At 43.2% G+C, this 19,397-nt stretch overlaps 1 protein-coding gene and 1 pseudogene across 2 annotated transcripts; one reads left to right on the top strand and one right to left on the bottom strand.

The window, feature by feature from the left end:
- Window positions 1-271: 271 nt before the first annotated feature.
- On the top strand, window positions 272-9,251 carry LOC130372444 (RILP-like protein 1; annotated as a pseudogene).
- A 973-nt stretch (window positions 9,252-10,224) lies between these two features.
- LOC130372445 (N-lysine methyltransferase KMT5A-A-like) lies at window positions 10,225-19,350 on the bottom strand. Of its 2 annotated transcripts, none has more exons than XM_056578448.1 (7): window positions 18,910-19,331; window positions 17,802-17,892; window positions 16,530-16,848; window positions 15,130-15,214; window positions 14,820-14,879; window positions 13,897-14,087; window positions 10,225-12,807 (listed from the first exon to the last, which is right to left on the bottom strand). In XM_056578448.1, exons 1-7 carry the CDS (start codon window positions 18,916-18,918, stop codon window positions 12,597-12,599), a joined length of 966 nt encoding a protein of 321 aa, XP_056434423.1. In that variant the 5' UTR covers window positions 18,919-19,331; the 3' UTR covers window positions 10,225-12,596. The 2 variants fall into 2 exon arrangements, with proteins under 2 accessions (XP_056434423.1, XP_056434424.1); XM_056578449.1 differs by having other exon boundaries at window positions 10,240-12,807; window positions 17,814-17,892; window positions 18,910-19,350.
- Window positions 19,351-19,397: the final 47 nt, after the last annotated feature.

The raw sequence follows: 19,397 nt of genomic DNA, 5'->3' as shown, positions 1-19,397 counted from the left end.
GCGATATCCCGACTAGGACAAAGTTCTACTCTCGAAGAAGTCAAAAAACAAAATGGATAATAAATGGGTTACTGCCAAGATTTTGAACAGCCTGCTGAATACGAAAAGGCAGTTTAGAAGAAGGAATTGCAAGTCAACAGTTTTATGGTGAAGGAAGTTTGTGTAGTTGCGTTAGCTGGGAACCAAATAGGAACCCGGGAAGGACTGCGGGAGAAGCGACCCAAGCGGAGGACCACAAACAACATATAAAACCAGCAACAGAATAGCCGCCATGGAGGACTTTGGGTCGGCCATCTGGAGAAGAATGTGGCCGACCTGACGGTCATGACGTTATGAACCATAGACGGCAAGTGGTGTAGGCCAGGATGTTCGAGCAGGATCATTTGACCAGTATGGCTGCGAGGCTCTCGTCCAGACTGATGCCCAAAGTGGTTCGTGTACTGGAGATCCTGGAAGTGATGGTTGAGCCGCAACAGCCTCAGTCCAGAGACCGAGGGAACTCGTCTGGAGCTGGACAAACTCTCGCCTAGAACGGATGGATCGCATGGAAGAAGGAGAAAAAGCACAAAAGGTATTCATTGGTCAATGTTTTTTGATGGGTCAAATCAGTGTTTTTATATGTGGCTGTAGGTTGACATGCCAGTGCAGACGTCTGCATCTCGCTTGCTATGGAAATACACATCCGTGATTTGTATTTAGTGCTTGATATACATTCAAAATTAGTTGTAGACACCGAATCAGAGAATATGTCAACATTGTCGCGTGGGTTAATCCCGAAGAGTCGACTCGCCGCAAGTAGTTGATGACCATCAACAATTGGTTTTGATCCTCACCATCCCACGTCAGATCCGAAGACCTGACGAGTGTTGTGAGATTTTCCGATGGCCATCCTATGAATTCAGAATGGCTCTCTCGTGACAGTGACGAGTCTAGGTCTGACATACTGTGAGTGTGTGTGTGTGTGTGTGTGTGTGTGTGTGTGCGTGTGTGTGTGTGTGTGTTTGTGTGTGTGGTGTGTGTGTGTCTTGTGACTTGCAGAAGATAAGGATTCTGAAGAGGTAGAAATATTTGTTATGACACACTGTATGCAATGTAACTGAAGGGTGGGGAGAAATTTGGTTTGATTCCAGACTACTAGGATCTGGTTTGAGCACCAATGTCTGCAGCCCACCAGTGGCCCTCCATGAGCAAGACACGCTAACCCCTACCTGCCCCTAATTTACTTCTATCATATAAAGGAATTATAACTAGATTCAATCAATGCTAATGACTAAATTAGTACTAAATAGTAATGAATGAACGACCACAACTTGGATTATGACATGAAGCAAATAAGGAGACACTAACTTTCTTCAACTTTCTTTACACTTTATTTGCTCTAAGGAAAGATGTTTTCTGCTTGATTTGCTTGCGGGCTGAGGTTCAAGCTCCACACATTTAAAGAGTGTGTGTGTGCGTTTTGGTGCACATGTGTACCACTACTAGGAGCTGGAGCTGGTGGAGGATGTGTGGAGAGGAGAGGCACCAGGACCTCCTCACCCAGATAGCCCAGCTACAGGAGGAGAACCAATCCCTCCTCAGCAACCGGTCCATCAAAGACCCCCTGAGCGAGGAGGACTTGCAGAGACATGAAGGTGAGGAAGATCCACTCTCCCATGTGTAGCGGATCATGGCGACCATCTTGGTTGCCACACATTAATGAAGGTTTTAAACCGTTATGAGCAGATTCAAAACCTTTTGGTTCTGCTTTCAGCAACCTTAAAAGGATAAATTGTTTTTCTCTATGATTTTGTATGTTAACATGCACGTGTTCAATCTGGTTATGGCTCATAAAAGGCTATGGTTCATATTCCCAGTACAGTTTTTTTTTTATTTACACACAATAAGGTGGTAAATACTGAACCAATACTGCTTGTATTTAGTGAATCAGCAGTTTTTAGGGGCACTGTGACGTGATCAAGGTTAGGCATCCTTTACCGTGTTATGCTCCAGAAAACAACTCTATTCACCTAACCGACTTGTTTTAGTGTGTGCATCTAAAGTTTAGATGCACATTCAGATTCATTCCGAGTGTTTAGAACACTCTGAATCACAATGATTGGGGTTTATGTCTAAGAAGTCTGTCACTATCAATCAATCTATCTATCTATATATCAGTTTGTCTATCTGGTCTGTCTCTCTGTCTGTCTATCTATTTATCTATTTATCTGTAGTCTATCAGTCAGTGACGTTCTCTTGTTAACACGCACTACAAAGGCAAACAAAGCAGGCCTTCTCTGGTGCTGGCTGGTCTCTCTATCGCCCTGATAGATGCTCTGTGACGTGATGACACAGAGGGACCACAGTCTCTCTCCTTTAATCTCTGTCTCTCTCCCCCCGCCCACACACAAACCCACACAACATGGACACACTGTCGTCTGTAGCCGCAGTGCACCTGCCGGATGGATGTTGTTTCCAACCTTCAGAGTGTATCTTAGTCCTTTAAATGAGGAGAGCAGGTGAATATAAAGTGGGGAACTGAGAAGGCAGAAAGAGTCAGTTTAGACGCTTTGATCTGTGCTGTCTTTACACAGAGTCGGCCCTCCCTCTGTTGTGACCCTGGCAGTGAATCATGGTTTATTTTAGTCTGATGTTTCTGTATGAGCCTGGGTGCGATGGATGAGGTGTGTTTGTTTTAGAAACCAAGGATGAATGACTCAAATACATGCCGGGGAAATCTTTGCATTTCCTATTTAGTCGTTTTGAGGAAGCTTGAATACGAAACAACTTACTTACTTACTTACTTACTTACTTACTTACTTACTTACATTATTCACTTATATTCACTTTAGTAAAGAGCAGGAAGCAAGTAAGGGCATATGGCTCTAGGATGCCGATGGGTGGCTGTGGGGAATTGAACGAACAACATTTAGAGTCAGAGTCTAAACACCCTAGGATCAGTATGCATATTTTAAACATTTTCAAGGCCCGCTATTGGGGACGAAAATCATTATTAATAATACAACAGAGTTTCATTAATAGACAATAACAGTCCGAACAACACAACTGTGATATACTGTGTAAACATCAAGCCGATGATAACTTAAAGATGAGCATGTTCATCGTCTGCTAACAGTATGTCTAAGTCTCCGCGGGCCATTACCGGGCAGCGGCTCGGTGGTTGAGGACCCCTGCCCTCAACACTAGCTCCTCGCCCTCCCCCCTAGTGTTGTATCATACTATTTAACGCTTTTAAGCAGAATAAGCAGATAATAAGATCACATATCTTTTCAGAGCGGTCCCAAAAAGAAACAAATGTCCTCTTTCACGGACTTCCCCTTGTGGCTGCCTGGTGACCCTGAGGTCCACCTGACCCCTCCCCCCTCTTCCTCGGCGGTGTGCAGGTATGACGGAGCGGGAGAGGCAGGTGATGAAGAAGCTGAAGGAGGTGGTGGACAAGCAGCGGGACGAGATCCGCGCCAAGGACCGCGAGCTGACCCTGAAGAACGAGGACGTGTGAAGCGGTGAGAGCCTGTTCACGTTCGGTCACCAATCCGTACATAGATATATCCAGAATGATTTTATCCACAGTCTCAAATAGTGACTTAATTCACATTTTCACTTTGGTTCAAATGAGATTTCCCGCCTTTTTGATCACCTGACACTTCCAAGGTCCGCAAACTCCTTGGAAAAGTCTTTAATTTGTCAACAGTGATGACAAATGAATCACTGTTAATTTTAACAATGATAAAGACAGCAGTGGAAAATGAAGGTTTAAATCCATTAAAAAATGTAATGAATACCATTATTTGATCACTCAACATAAGATAAGTAGGATCAAACTTATGTAATCGTCATCATCCATCTCATACGCCGTCGTATCCTCCTCCTCCTCTCTCTCTGCTGACATCCGCCCTTCCTCTTCCTCACGCCCCTCAGCTCCAGCAGCAGCAGAACCGGCTGATGAAGATCAACCACGACCTGCGCCACAAGATCTCCGTGGTGGAGGCCCAGGGGAAGGCGCTCATCGAGCAGAAGGTGGAGCTGGAGGCCGGCGCACAGGCGCGGGGACAGGAAGTGGGCGCGCTGCGACAGGAAGTGACACGTTTGAGGGAGCGACTGCAAGGGGTCGGCCCCGGCGCCGAGGCAGAGGAGGAGCGGCCGTCTCTCTCGCCAACGCAGGTAACCAAAACTGGGGGGGGGCGGGGGGGCAACGCACACTGGTGTCCCCTCTGGTGGGAGGGAGTTCTGTTTAATCCCACGCGTTGGGTGGCTTTTGTGAATCCGTGTTTAATGATGCGATAGAAAGAGGGATTTTATTATTGGATCCTTATAATGTAGTTATTATTTATACATGTGGTTGCAATGGAACTTTCAGCAGACAAATTAATTAGTTGTAATTTTGTTTCAGCAGACAATTATGAATTATATTAATGGAAAAGGTTATACCGGTTGCAATGTGCCGATCTTTGTGCCGACTTCTTCTGTGTATTTTATTTTCTTCTGTAAGGGTTTTTCTGTATCTGTGAACTTTGACGGCTATTTCTGTTACTGATGCTAGTGTATCGACTCTGGACATAGCCTAGAGTCTGGTCGCATGGGGTCCTGTTGGAATTGTACCCCGATAATACAATCCCTGGCCCCCCAAACAACCCGATCGCTACCGTGCTTTCAGACACGAGGAATGAGAAGGCAAAGAGAACTAGTGGTTCCCATTTGTTTACACCTCCCTCCATATTCCCCCATCTCTAACATGTTCTGTATAAATCCCACGTGGGAACCTCTCTCCTTTCCCACGGACGTCTCCCTAGTTCCCAGGGCCAGCTCCACGCTAGCCCTCATGGGGCAGAACGCTGCGTTTCCAGCTCCTTAGTTCCACCTCCTCACCACTCACACTGTGTACCTTGTGCTCTCCACTAGCGCGCGGCTCACCCTGCTGTGCTGAGCCGGGCTGAGGGCTCTGGCCTTGTTACACCCACCCAGAGACGAAGACCCCCAGACCCCCATGCTGGCGGTGGTGGGGGGGTACCCGCACTCCCCTCGACCCGTCTGTGTCTCCCTGAGCCCCGGGAGTCAGGAGGGAGGCGAGGAGGAGGAGGGGGGGGAGGAGGAGGAAGAGGCGGTGTTGCTCTGGGTAAAGCTGCCGTGTCCGTGGCAGGACGGGGGCGTGTGGTGTGGGACAGTGGGGGTTTGGTGTGAAGAGTGCCGTGGTCTGGCTAACCCTCTGGTCTTGATGTGTGTGGTGATATGGCATGACATGGTGTGGCAGGGTGGTTGAGTCGTGGTACGGGTGTTTGTCTGGGGGTTTGAACCCCCCTAATGTCTGCAGCCTACCTGTCACTCTGTATTAAAGCATTTGGTCAATTACTAATCTTGAGTCCAGCAGTGAGCATGTATAGCAGAGCTTTCTGAGGGAGACGGCACAGAGCCTGGGCCGGAAATCAGGATTGCAAGGGGTGGAGTTATGGCTTATTCCCTGTTTTGTTACGATATAGTCCACCAAAGAAAACAAAATGGTGCGAAAATGGTGAAGCTTTCATCAGGGGTTTTTATTTCGGTTTCTATGGTGCCGGTCTATATGGTGTGTGACACTTTCTGAAAGTGTTCTAGTGCTGGCAGAGCTTGAGTTCTCCAATTGCTCAATTTACAGACCCCGCCTCCAGGAACACCCTGCCCTTCAAAAAGCTTTCTTTTGAATTTTTTTTTTTTTTTTTTGTCTACTTAACAATAAGGCCTGCGATTAGTTTCGTAGGCAGCATGGGTGTGTTTGTGAGGACTAACCTGGCTGTGGTTTGTTTTTCGCTTCGCCAACTGGGTCAAAGGGGGTCAAGCTTCACCCATGGAAAGGCACTTCTATATATAGGGCCTTTTACAGAGGGTTGGCCTTTTAACAGCATGGGACTTTATGTCTGATCCCGGACTGTGCGTGTGGCACTGTAGATGAATGTATTGCATAGAATATATAATTGTTATGACTGTGGTAGCTATTTTTGTGCAGTATCGTATAACAATTATGGTTGTTTGTGGCATTTTTTTTGAATGGTCTACTCGGGTATGTGCTTCATAAGAGTGCACAGCCTTAGACCTTTACAGTGGATTGGATTTGTACTATTAAATGGATGAACACAGTCAAATTCAATTTGTGCAGTGAATTAGATTTGTGAAGCAGATGTGTATTCAAAAAATAGGTCAGAAGTTGAACAGTGAAATCACATTTGTTCCGCAAATTTGATTCCTAGTGTGAATACGATTGTACAACTGAATTTTTGAGATAAATTCTTGCTGTCAGTAGAAGTGAATTACGGTCAGTAGAGACACGTCTAGGGTGCGTTTCGTTGGTATTTGGAAAGGGACCCCCAAGTCTGACCCGAAGTTCACCCGTTTACCACCAGGAGGCGATGTACCATGAGGACATGCCTGCTGTGTTCGAATATTTCACAAAGGTATCCTCTCTCTCTGCCCCTTCCATCCTTCCTCTCCTTCCTTCCCTCCTTTCCGTCTGACCACCTGGCCTTCCTCTGCTTCTACCCTTCTTTATATCCGTTCTTTATTTCCATCCTATCCTTCCGTCCATCCATCACACCTTCCATGCATCCATGCTTCTGTCATCCTCCTTTCCTCCCTTATCCTCCCTTGACACCTTCCTCCCTCCACCCTCCTTTCATGCTGTCCATTCCATCCCTCCTTGCACGCGTCCATCCACCCTCCCCTCCCCTGCTTCCTTCCTTCCCTCCATGTTGTTCTGTGTCCCCGCAGGAGGCTCAGGGGGAGGAGGAGGCGGCGGGCCTGGACCAGAAGGACCCCAACCGGCCGCGCTTCACCCTGCAGGAGCTTCGGGACGTCCTCCACGCGAGGAACGAGCTCAAGGCCAAGGTGTTCCTGCTGCAGGAGGAGCTCGCTTACTACAAGAGGTAGGACCCCGATGGAGCCCACAGGAATCTGGATTACCCTAGTATTAATGTTAATCCCAGAGGGGCGATGGTTTACCAAAGCACTACAAAAAACGAAAACATTGAAACATAGACCGAGAAAACATTGATTAAATGTATAACCGACAAATAGGTCAAACAGAACTTCAAGAGATCCTCCGACATATGTAGCCTGTTTGCCAGGTTGTTAGATGCCAAACTGATGGTGAGTTCAGAAGGGACGCCAGGTGACGGTGTCGTCTCTCTTTGCAGCGAAGAGGCTGATGATGAGGAGATGACCTCGTCCCCCTCCCCTTCTCCTGAGCCCCGAGGTCGCGGCCGCTCCACCCCTCAGCCGGAGTCGGGAATCAAACGCCTGTATGTTCTACCTGTGGACACACACACACACACACACACACACACACACACACACGCACACATGTAAACATGCAGACCCACACACGCACGCAGGCACACAAGCACGCAGGCACACACGCATGCAGGCACACACACACACACACACACACACACACACACACACACACACACACACACACACACACACACACACACACACACACATGCAGGCACACAAATGCACGCCACACACACACACCCTAATATCTGGAGTCACACTAATATTGTGTAATCCTTATTATTTGTATAAGAATAGGAATACAAGTATATAAAAGTATTTAAAAATGTACGGCCTTAGATAAATCTTTATATACTTTTACATATATTATGTACACTATATTAAGGGACGTGGTTATTTAGGATAATTGTTTTCATTCTTCAGTGAAAAAGCACATTTATACAGTATATTATTCGATTTTATTATTACACGTTTTGTAAACTAACGGTAACATACTGACCGTGTGGTGTTTTTGATATGTTATTCCCATTAATCCCCAGATGTTCCCCAGAGCCTCAAAACACTGCATGCTATGGCTTATTAACCAGGGCTGACATAACCATTCATTATAAAGATCAGTGTTGGCTTTGGTATTCATCGCACAAATACATAACTACATTATAGACAAAACATTATACTAGTTGATGGGTTAATGAAGAAAGGCACTTAATTGGAAATTTAAACGGAGGATCGTTGAAAATCTAGCGTTGGCAGTAACTTGGAGCATGGTTTCTGCGTGTGGCATGTGGACAAAAATCCTTCTTAACCACCCGTGGAGCTTCTGAAAGCTGCAAGCCTTTCACAGACTGTCTCTTCACCTACTTCGAATTTGTTTATAAGCGGTTATCGTTGGCACCAAAACCCATGACTATGTGCAGAACCAACCGCGTATGATCGACCTGTCATTCCTTCAGTGTTTGTATATGTAGAAAATGTATGCACGGGTATGTTGTAAGAGATGCCCCTTCAACCAGTTTGGCCCGCCAGTGTATCTGTAATTTCCCAAGTTGTAGTTTTAGGAAGTAGCATTTTCATTATCTACATTTATTTTAAGAACAGAAGTGGAAATAAGGAAGACAGAACTTCATGGTTTATTGTGCTTTAGAAGGAGTGTGAGTGTCGTGAGAGGAGAAGTCCACTTCAGTCTTTCTATCTTTGCTCCGGCTCCTCATCCACTCTGTGTCTCCTCCTGTGTTTTCCCCTATTCCTCATGTCTCTTTGTGTCTTTCTGCCCTTACCTCTATGTGTCTCGTAACAGGATCTTCACCGCTATTATGCCGATGGTGGCGGCGGGTTTAATCCCGGACGATCCCACTTTACAGCCAATCAGACGCCTCATGTCACTTGTACGACCATGCCCATTGGTTGGCCTTCATGTCTCTAGATTTTCTCCACTAATGACCTGCGTTGCGGCATGCTTGTCTGTCCTGGGCCTAGACTACTTCTCACTTTCTCTTCCCTTGTATTCTGATTGGCTAATCGTTGGGGACTTTTACAATCAAGCAAGAGGAATTGGCCAATCAGAATACACGTGAATGCCTTTCCTGTCCTGTCCACTCTGTGTCCCTAACTGATATAATTAACTTCCCTCTTACGTAGACCTCTTGCTCTGAGCATACTGAGAATAATACACTAAAATTAGCGATGAATGATTCTAATAAGTAGTCAATATCTCTGTTGTTTTCTAAGAAAACGCAGGATTAATACTTATTGCCATAATCTTAAAATAACTGATATTACATAACATAAAACATTTAAAAGGAGATCACAATTTCATAACAAATTGATCAACAGACTTAAATCATGTCAGTCATTTCAGTTTATCTTTGTATAATTACCTCTTCTTCCTCCCTCTCTACAGGTTTAGCTTCTTCTCGCGCGACAAGCAGCGCCGTGGCAGCCATTTTGACGGTGATGGCGGCGTCACAGTCGGGGTCGGGCCTTGGGGTGGGCCAGGAGACACATACACAGAGCAGGCCCAGGAGGCTCTGCAGCACATATAGTCCCATCTGAAGACCCCACGGGCCTTATTCACCTTTAGCAGCCAGCTGCGCTCTAACCGCTAGCATTGACTGCGCGTTCAGTTCCCCCAAAGAAGGCTTCATGGGAAAGCTCCCCCTAAAACAAAAAGGACTTCCTGTCATCACTAAAAGGCATTGCTGTGTTCTGCTTGCGACTAGATGATAGATGGAATTGCTGGATGGTTGGAGGGATGGGATCAGCAAAGAAGGAGCTTATCCAACGAGGGTCATTTTGAGAATGTGATCAAACGTGTGGAACTGAGAGAATTAATATAAGAAGACATGTACGCATGTACGCACAATAAGATTCCTTAAATCCGAAGGAGGGAGTTGAGACTTTAACAGACTCAACAGATGAGAGTTTGTGAGCACTAAATTGGGGGAAACAAGCATGTTGCGGAACCCAGAACTTATTTATTTTTGTCTCAACATTTACCAGCCGAGAATAATTCCATCATTAGCTTTGAATGTGATAGTCATAGTCATTTGCGATGCTACACTGTGCCATTACAAAGCCACAGGCATGTGCTGTTGCTCTGATTATTTAAAGCAATAGTTTTAATGATCTCCCAATTATATTATTCACACAAAACTGGATATTACAATATTCTGTCCGATGACTGGAACACATTTTCTTTTATAACAGCAATAGGTAATTTTGTAATAAAAAAAAAAAAAGTTTACATTATCATGTCAATGAAGACTAACACTATTTAAAACTGACTAATATACGAATTCATATACAAAATTATCCCATGTACATTTCTTCCCACCCTGACAATTAATGAAGTGAATTTTTTTTTTTTACGTCAACACTTGTTTCTTATAAGCATATTTTACATTAACATTTTCATATGACAGAGGACTATGGTTTCCTATATATTTATTTTAAAGCGAGTTTTTAGGGTTAGTTTAGGCAACTCCCTCCTCACCAGCAACTTAGTTGGCCCGCCGTTTGTAAGAACATGAACATGATCATATTGAAAGAATCACACTTTAATCAGAAAAGGCTGTGTTCAAAACGTTGCAAATTAGCCTAGCCGCTACATTTGGACATTTTGACGTGGCTAAAAAACTATTTCCCAGTAAGTAGTCACGCCCATAATAATAAAGTGAGGTTTAGTTTTGACATTCACGTAAAAAAGTCCTTCACCCATTGTTTCAATCGATGAGCTATCATCTTATGTACTATAGAACCGGAACTAGTGAAGCCATTATGGGAATTGTTTCTGAATGCATACTGAAGCTGAATGGAAATGTGAGAATATCTCCCGATGGTTACTTAGGCTGCCCAGTTGAATATGTATATGCAATAAAATAAGTATATTTAATTGTGTCATTAATTCATTGGTAATATGCGATAATGTTGACGATTCTGAGCTCCCAAATTTGTTATGTGAATCAGTGATATAAGTTAAATCAGTGATAAAGGGTTCAAATGCTCCATACTTCAATGTTTAATTCATAAACGTACATATAAAATCATCTTGCAATATTTTTAAAGGGCCACAGAAATGTTTCAACTATTTCGGCTGTCCCATAGTTAAATACGCCTTCCACCTCATCGACGTGAATTAGACATACATCTTGTGTTTGGCATAAAACATGTTTATTTAGATTCATTTTAACACTACAACAGCCAACATTTTATCCCCCCCCCTCCCGTAACAGAGTTCCACTTCAGTTTTATTGCATATTATACACAAGTTAAAAGGATTAAAATGGTAACAGTGTGTTTTAAGATGAGAGAAAATATATTATGTGTAAAAAAAAACACCCTAATTAGATAGTTAGGTAGGGATAGTAGAGAAGTAATTACATTTTGTGTTCTAAAAAAATAATTAAGTCGGTATATATATTGTAATACCAGTATTCCTGGAGTCTTTTAACATGAAATGGCTTGAATTTGACCAAAATGTAAATGTTCCTGAATATGGCAATTTGTAGCACGTTTCCTTTGAGATAATCAAAACCTAATTTTGCCCCATGCAAACACTTGTGACATTTATAACAAAATAATATTAACCAAATTGTTTCATCATCAACTGACTCCAACAGATGAAATGAGGATTTTTTTGGACATCAATTCAAATTCTCGCATACAAATCGAAATAGCTTCCAATGCGAAGCATTTCATAATGCTGCTTAAGATGGCATGGACCTCTGACGTCAAACACACATGAGCGATCTGAGTCTACCGTGGAGTGAACAGACGTGTACTGCTGGGGAGGTGAAATGTGTGTGTCTGCTACTTCAGAACCTACTCCCACCTCTGAGACGGATATGTGTCTATTATTTAAATATAAAACAATAAGAAAGGTTTCAATGCAAATTCAAAAAAATGTACAGTTGGAAGTAGGAGGACGAACAAACCGTTGGTTTTGTGGGCGTCGATATTGCTTGAGAATACAATTATGCGCATGAGTGTAAAGTGATAAATTAAAATCATTAGTACAAAACAAATCACCAACCGATCAAAGTAATGGAGTTTGTACCAAATAATACAATTAAGCCTTATTCAGTCACAATCGAGATTGTAGTTTTTTTTATACAAACAAGCGAAGGAATAAAAGCCTTTACAGAGAGGGGCTCTATAATCATTGTCATCATGATTAAGTGCATAATTTATGCCTAACAAAAGAAATGTGTGATTTGAATAAATATATATTTTTATCTTCTAAAAGTAATAATGACCTTCTGTCTTGTCCACCATTAAGTAGTGAACATTTGACAGTGTTGTCGTATATATACGTACATATATTTGTTAATATCTAAAAGAAAAACAGTTACACTATACAGTTACTCAAAGTGACAGTCCCACTGGCTGAAAACAGACTGGAATTGCACTTTTCTTTCTTTTCTTTCATTAAAAGCTTTATGGCGGAGTAAATATAAACTTAAGTAAGAGAAAGGGGGATAGAAAATGCTAAACAAGAAGTACCTGGCTGTCCGCATGCTCTGGGATCACTGGATATAGAGTCGTAATACAAACTGTACAAAATTAAAGCGCGGCAAAAAAAACTAGCATCTATCATACAGAAAATAAAATACAAAGTGAAAGGTTGTAGAAAGCAGATGTACCTCATTAAACTTCAGCAAGTCTCCCACCCCCTCCCTCAGAGACTATCACCAACCCCCAAACTCCTCACAAAAGGTACTAATTATTCTCTACTAAGGCATTTGAATGGTCGCTAACGCAGAATACCAATGTTCGATTTTTTCCCTTTTAACGGATCACCTCCATGCGTTTCCCCTCGCTCCCTACCCCGCCGGTCAGTACTTGAGCCAGGGGTGGGCGGCGATGGACTCCTTGCTGCGGTCGCCGTAGTCGTAGAGCAGCTCCTCGCCGTCGTCGATGTCCCGCGACGCCACCAGGATGAGGTGGGGCACGCCGTTGATGTCGTGCAGTTTGGTCTGGCAGTTCCCCGTCTTGCTGTGGTTCAGCAGCCGGCCCATCCGCCCCGTCTCCTTAGTGGCGTCCACACTGAGGGGAAAGAAATTAAAGGAACTTCAATGACATGGTGTAAACCCTTATCATTAATAGGATTATTATAAAATAAGCGAAAAAATAATAATTAGAAATATTTTCTTATTTATTTTATTTGATGACAATGTTTCTATGTGAAGCACTTTGAATCTGTCTCGCGTATGAAAAGTGCTACGTAAATTAAGTTGCCTTGCCGTTATTATAAGTACATTTGGAATTTAACTATACAAAACTCAATCAATATAATATTGATGGTAGGGAACTTCAGGAGCATCTTTTAGTCATGCGATTTATCACCTCTGAAACTGCCAATTTCAGTGTGTGGGGGATCTCTCTTAAGGCGGTCTGTAAACACTGGAAAAGCCATCGGATATGAAATAATGCTCACGTCCCGATGATGACGACGCTCATGAAGGCAAAGTGTTGCCCTCTGACAGTACGTCATTTAAACCCAAAGTGCCGGGCTAATTTAAATACTTTCTTGGGTATTGTCGCGGAAACTTGTCCATTTGTGCAACTCACTGTGTGTAGTATCACATCATTGTTTGGTGTTATAGCAGCAAGCCAAAAGTGCTCTTTTGGTAGAATGTAAGCTATAATTTGAGTGTACTCTGTTCCAAAGCCATCCGTCCACTCCAGTGAAATGCGCTCTGAAATGATCTGTTCTCTTGGCCCGCGGCTCTGCCTCTGCACGAGACGATTACGATTTTAGACATCTCAGCAGCTCTTCCCCTATTGGTTAAGGGAATCCATCTTCCCAGGCAGGGACATTCGCACACAAAGCGTTATCACGTATCCACCAAGGGTTCTTAATGCAACACTTCTCAATGGAGTAGAGAAGTAGAGAAGGGTTGAGCAGACAGAGAGACAAGGGGAGTTTATTTTGGGTTGTTTTCTGCTATCTCTTTCTTCTCAAACCTTAACTCCAGCCCCTTGAAGCTGGTACAAAAATAGAAATAAACCATTGTGGTGTAGAGCATTTTTGTGTTTTTATTTAGATCCCCGTTAGCTTTTGCAAAGCAGCAGCCGTCCTTCCTGGGGTCGATCATATTTCAGCGTGACCAACACAATGTAGAAACCAGTTACCAGTAAGTCTTGTCGAGGTACTGGAAGTAGTACATGTAGCAGCCGGTGGCGGGGTTCTGGGAGTACTCGGCCTCCCTCCTCTTGGCGTCGGGGATCAGCAGCAGGTCTCCGTGGTACTCCACCACGTACTCCCCCTTCTGGAAGCCCCGCGTGGAGAACACCCCCCGGCCCTTCTCCTCGATCTGCTGCACCTGGGGACCCGGGACACACAATGCAGGTCAACATGGAGCACAGTGAAGCACAACACAATACAGGTCCATACGGAGCACAGTTCACACCATGACGCACAACACAACACAGGTCAACATGGAGCACAGTGTAGCACAACACAATACAGGTCCATACGGAGCACCATGATGCACAACACAACACAGGTCAACATGGAGCACCGTGACGCACAACACAACAACAAAATTGTTATCATTTAACTCTTCTTGTATTAGTGGTAGTCTATAGTTATAAAGACAGTACATTTCAACCAGTTACTACCATTTCGTCACTTAAATTTTGCTTTTATCCAAAGCGAATTACATTAAATTTAGATATATGGCATTAAGGAGCAGGTGCCTGGTCTTTGGCGGTTGGGAATTTTACTTGGAGCCCTTTGGCTGGGGGTCAACCTTTAACACCAACACACCTCCCACTATACACGATAGACTTTCAGTCAAAGATAATATAAAATGTATACAACGTGAAAGAATAAAAGGAAACAGAGAATCTGAAACAGCCCTTCCTATCGTGGGTTAACAGGGCATCATGCTAAAAATTTTCAGAGGAGATTCCCAGACAACAGGGCTGAATGTTGGTCAGTCACGCTTCCAAATAAATAGTCCCAACATCCACGGGAGCAATACAATGTATTCCAATAGCAAGATATTGGATAATTTATGTTGTGTGTCACCCTAAAAACAAAAACAACATACCTCCATTCCTTCTTCGATACCGTTTGTGATGAGGTCATCGATGTGCCTCTTCTCCTCAAACTGCCCATGACATGAGACGCACCATTAAAAACAGGTTACAACAAAACAGATTAATTTCAATCTATGCACACACACACACACACAGCTTGATGTCAAGACACGCACACGCATGTGCACATACAGAAAGCCACAATCTGTAATTACAACCTATAATCACAAACACGAGCTCAAAAGTAGAACAGGCACAATGTAGATGGATACTAAATATGTTCATATTTCATATTAAAAGACTATATTCAACTCTTCTCACCTTGAGCTCTGCTTTGCTCTTCCGTGAGCTGCGTCTGATGGGGAAGTAGTCAGTGACCCTCCTGTTCTGGGAGTTCCTATCCGCTCTGTTATAAGAAAGAGGACCCAATAAGTCATTATTACACACTATTGTTTCTATTGTTCCAGTCCCTGATCACCCAAACAGGGAAATGTGTTAATTAAATTCAAAGTTCAAATTGGCAGATGTTATATGTCATCCATTAATAAATATTTTTTTCTTTCAATCAAACTGCTATATTTGCTCATGAGAGCAGATTGACAGATTTTAGTGGGCGTGGCGGTAATATGATACGAGCAGTTTGATTGACATCTACCTGGTCCAACCGGGTCTAACCGTTGGGCAGGCGAGTGTCAGAAGTGGGCCGCCTATTAACGGCACGTCCAAGCGTTTCTGAATGTGACTGAACAACCAGGAAGAAGATAGTAAACCCTTTGTTAAATTCGTCCCGACACTGTTTGTCTCAGGCGTCACTAACACATATTACGGTTCTGCTACTTTCCTGTACCAGAGCACGGGTATAACACTTATATTCACTCGTTAAGTCTACCACCTGTGACCTGGTACATATAAAAAAGCTAATCTATATAGTGGTACGAGGGACACTGTGCTCATCCTACGATGATGACTCAGTAAAAAGGGGTCCATTAAGCCAGCCGTTTAGAAGGCATAGTGTGCACAGGGTGTGGGACTGGGATAACGACGCCTCGGAACAAGAGGATTGACTTTAACCACTGGATGCCAACTCCCGCTAAGACAAACATCAATTGAAACAAGTTACAGGTTTGGGTGACCAGGGACTTAAGCATACCGTTATAGTGTACGTGTATGTATACCGTTATAGTGTGTTTTACCCAGAGAAGACGCAGCCTCCCCGTGTACATTAGTACACGGGGGATTAACATTAGTATGGTATTTATTTTCAGGCTGACCGATATGGCGACAACATTGACGTTTCGCAGCAATGGGCCGAAGCAATCAATCAGTCAATGCGGCCTCTACTTAATATATTCCTAGGGTTATGACCTCCGGAAGTCCTGTCAATCAGATTCTGTCGCTGCTTTTAAATCTCTCATCAAACCTGATTTGTTCACATTGTCTAATCAACTGCTGCACTGCTTTATCTGCACTTCCTACTGTGGTTCAGAGTTTCCTCCAGTTTATTGAATCTTTCACGTTCACTTTTTGAAACATGAAAGGCACCCAGAAATAGAAAATACTATGATTATTAGGTTTATTATTATTAATAAAGTAAGACTTATTGTATTAATCCCTGACAAGAATTTAGGGTATCTCAGCAAAAAGTATAGGACAGTAAGAAGACTGAAAAATGATCATGAATGACCAAATAACATTGATTAACATTAAAATAATTAACTTACATTCTGAGTGTGGCCTTCTTCCCCCTGGCCTTGTGCCGGGCCGCTCTCCTCTGCCGGATGGCGTGGTTAGTGTTGGTGGTGGTAGTGATGGAGAGGGTGGAGGTGTTGTTGTGGAGGGGCATGTGGGAGATACTGTAGCCCAGGGGAAGTGATCTCTCCGTGGGGGCACAGGCGTGGAGGCAGGGGGTCTGCTGGTGGTGCTGGTACTGGTGCTGTTGGTGCAGAGCCGGCTCCTCCGGCCAGCGCGGGGAACACTGGCTGCTCTTCTTCTCTGAGAAGCCGTCATAACTCTTCAAGCTCGTGGACGTGAGTCTCCTTCCTGGTGTGATTGAACAGAGATTCAGAGTTGAGTGGTGGAAGTGTTTAAAGTTAGAGGTGCCGTGTGTAGGATTAAGGGGCATCTGGAGGGGAGGTATCAATATCAGCCCCCTCACTTCTCCCTTCCTAATGACGTAGGAGAACTACGGTGGCCTGTACTGGCCTGAAAGGTGCCAGAGATGTCATGTTATGTCATTGTCTATGACGGCATTGAGTAACCAAGTGATCGCTATTAATAACGCATCCTCTCTAGAGCCGTTTGTCCTTTCAGGGCTACTGTAGAAAAATGGTGGTGTAACATGGCAGGCTCCGTGCAAGAGGTCTTTGTAGACATAGAGGGCTCATTCTAAGGTAACAAAAACAAAAATGACTAACTACTTTTACCTATTTTCACGGGATTATACACTAAAAAAAAACATACCATGAATATTACATTCAATTTCTGGCAAGTCTGTTTCTCAAGACTGCCACTAAATTTTACGCACTTCACCTTGAAGGAGTTTAAAGGTTGAACACAAATAAAGAGAAAGCATTGGTTGATAAGGTGTTGCGAAGGTGTGCTTGAATAATGCAGTTTGTGAAACCTGAAACCTCAGGGAACTATGTGTCGTGCCCACTATGCATGATTGTAAGTAAATAGATAGGATATTCTGGTTCCTCTACGTGAACAGATGACCACTGCTCAATTATACACAGAATACATCCACAAATATGATGTTCTATTCTGTTTAAAATACCACTCTTTCCTCTGGTTATCTTGAATCTGAATAATGTTGACAGAGAGGTCTCCAAAGTTGCATTTTGCAATCTTTTTAAATATTTCTGAATATTTCATGCTTTAGTTTTTTAAGAGTAAGAACACGACTTTAACAACGTTGCATTGTAGTAAATCCAAACAATGACCCTCAACAAAACTATCAATCAGTTACGGAAGAGAACTAGACCATATCTCACCATACCACTCACCATCCTCGTCCTTATGTCCAGGAGACCTGGAGTTGTTACAGCTTAACAGCGTGATGGAATGACTGTTACACAAGATGTCCTGCAAAAAAAAGTGAGCAGAAACAAATGGACAACTTAAGTCCATGTTTCATGGCTTTTGTACGTTTTCCAAATTCACCAAGCACCCACGATACAACATTTCACGTCAGTAACATTGTCAAGGTAAATTGTTCTATACAAATGTAAAGTGTAGCCTATTGATCAGCTATTGTTGTAATGACATGAAAAAGAATGAAAAGAAAAATAATCACATCAACATCAATTACAAGTGAGTGGGCAAGAACAATCACTCTATCCCACAAATTACAATATCCCAGCCTATTATGACCTCTTCTTTACCCGACAAACGAGTGTTCATATATATATATATATATATATCTATATATCAGTATATTGCCCTAAATAATAATAAATATATAAAATCCCTAAAAGAATAGAAGCAAGCAACGATAACAGCTCGAATAGAAGGTAGAGGTGTTTACTGTCGAGTTATAAACACGTGATAAACCACGAAAGACCACTGTAGGTTTCTGGTTTAATCCGACCATCTTCTTAACGTGCTTATAAGAGTTAATCGGCCTTCGACCTCAAATAAAGTTGATGTTGTTATAAACTTCGAGCATAGTGACATCCCAGACTGGTAAACTTGTGTATGGGCGGGGTTGGGGACATCTTGCTCCAACACACCCATAATGTCTGCTATCGTTACTATTAAAGGCCTCCCGTCTGGTCGTCGTTTTCTCATGAAACCCCGATGGGGTTCCGTATCGTTCCACCAGCAATTCATAATAAACATCTTATGCCATATCGCGATCGTGCCTATATCAATAATTGGGATGATAGCGCTAGTTCGACTGTCCCATTCAATTGTGCATGGTTCGGTGGAGCCTGGCAGTCACATGCAGGCCAGCCGAAAACACGTTCCATAATATTCTAATCATCCCGTTAATGATTGACACAGAGAGGCACGCCGCGACCCCCTCGTCCACAGATTTCTATTTTCATATAAATATAAATATACTTTTGTTTAATGCTGCGATCCAGTATATGAACTTACCCCGTTCATCTCCGAATTGTTTTTGTTGTCCTGGTAGTATTTTGTACTTTCTCTGATCTGTATTCCTGCCGCGAGTGAAGTGATTGATTTCGTGATCGACTTGTCTCATCCGTCACATATGTATTGCATATCCGCTAATCCGGTGTAAAGCATTCTCAGAAGATTCCCTCAATGTGGTCAATTTCTGTTTTAAAAGTCCTGATCCGAATGAGCCTCCATACTCCTCCGCCATGTTACATACAATAGGGGGCGGATTTCTCCCTCTATTGGTTGCGGCTTAGCCAAAGTAGCACAGTGTTGGCCTGAAACTAATCTGGAATATATGAATCAGACATTAAATAAATATACCCCAAAATTTAAAAAGATACATTTTTAGTTAGGATAGGTTGATGGGAGTAATGTGGCTTTCCTACACGCAGAAATGCAAACCGAAGATTTGATGACGTCAGGTTTCATAACTTCATCATCCCAACAACTTCCAACTGCTC

Source organism: Gadus chalcogrammus, chromosome 19 (assembly GCF_026213295.1).
Source record: "Gadus chalcogrammus isolate NIFS_2021 chromosome 19, NIFS_Gcha_1.0, whole genome shotgun sequence".
Taxonomy (NCBI): domain Eukaryota; kingdom Metazoa; phylum Chordata; class Actinopteri; order Gadiformes; family Gadidae; genus Gadus; species Gadus chalcogrammus.
The sequence above is the reverse complement of the archived record's forward strand: the minus strand, read 5'-3'. Positions and strand labels throughout refer to the sequence as shown.

What these genes read in the sequence shown, in the direction of transcription:
- LOC130372445 (XM_056578448.1), bottom strand. An exon ending in AAGAAGGCCACACTCAGAAT is followed by an intron (nt 15,215 to 16,529) that starts GTAAGTTAATTA and finishes TTCTTATAACAG; the next exon opens with AGCGGATAGGAACTCCCAGA. An exon ending in GTATCGAAGAAGGAATGGAG is followed by an intron (nt 14,088 to 14,819) that starts GTATGTTGTTTT and finishes CCGGGTCCCCAG; the next exon opens with GTGCAGCAGATCGAGGAGAA.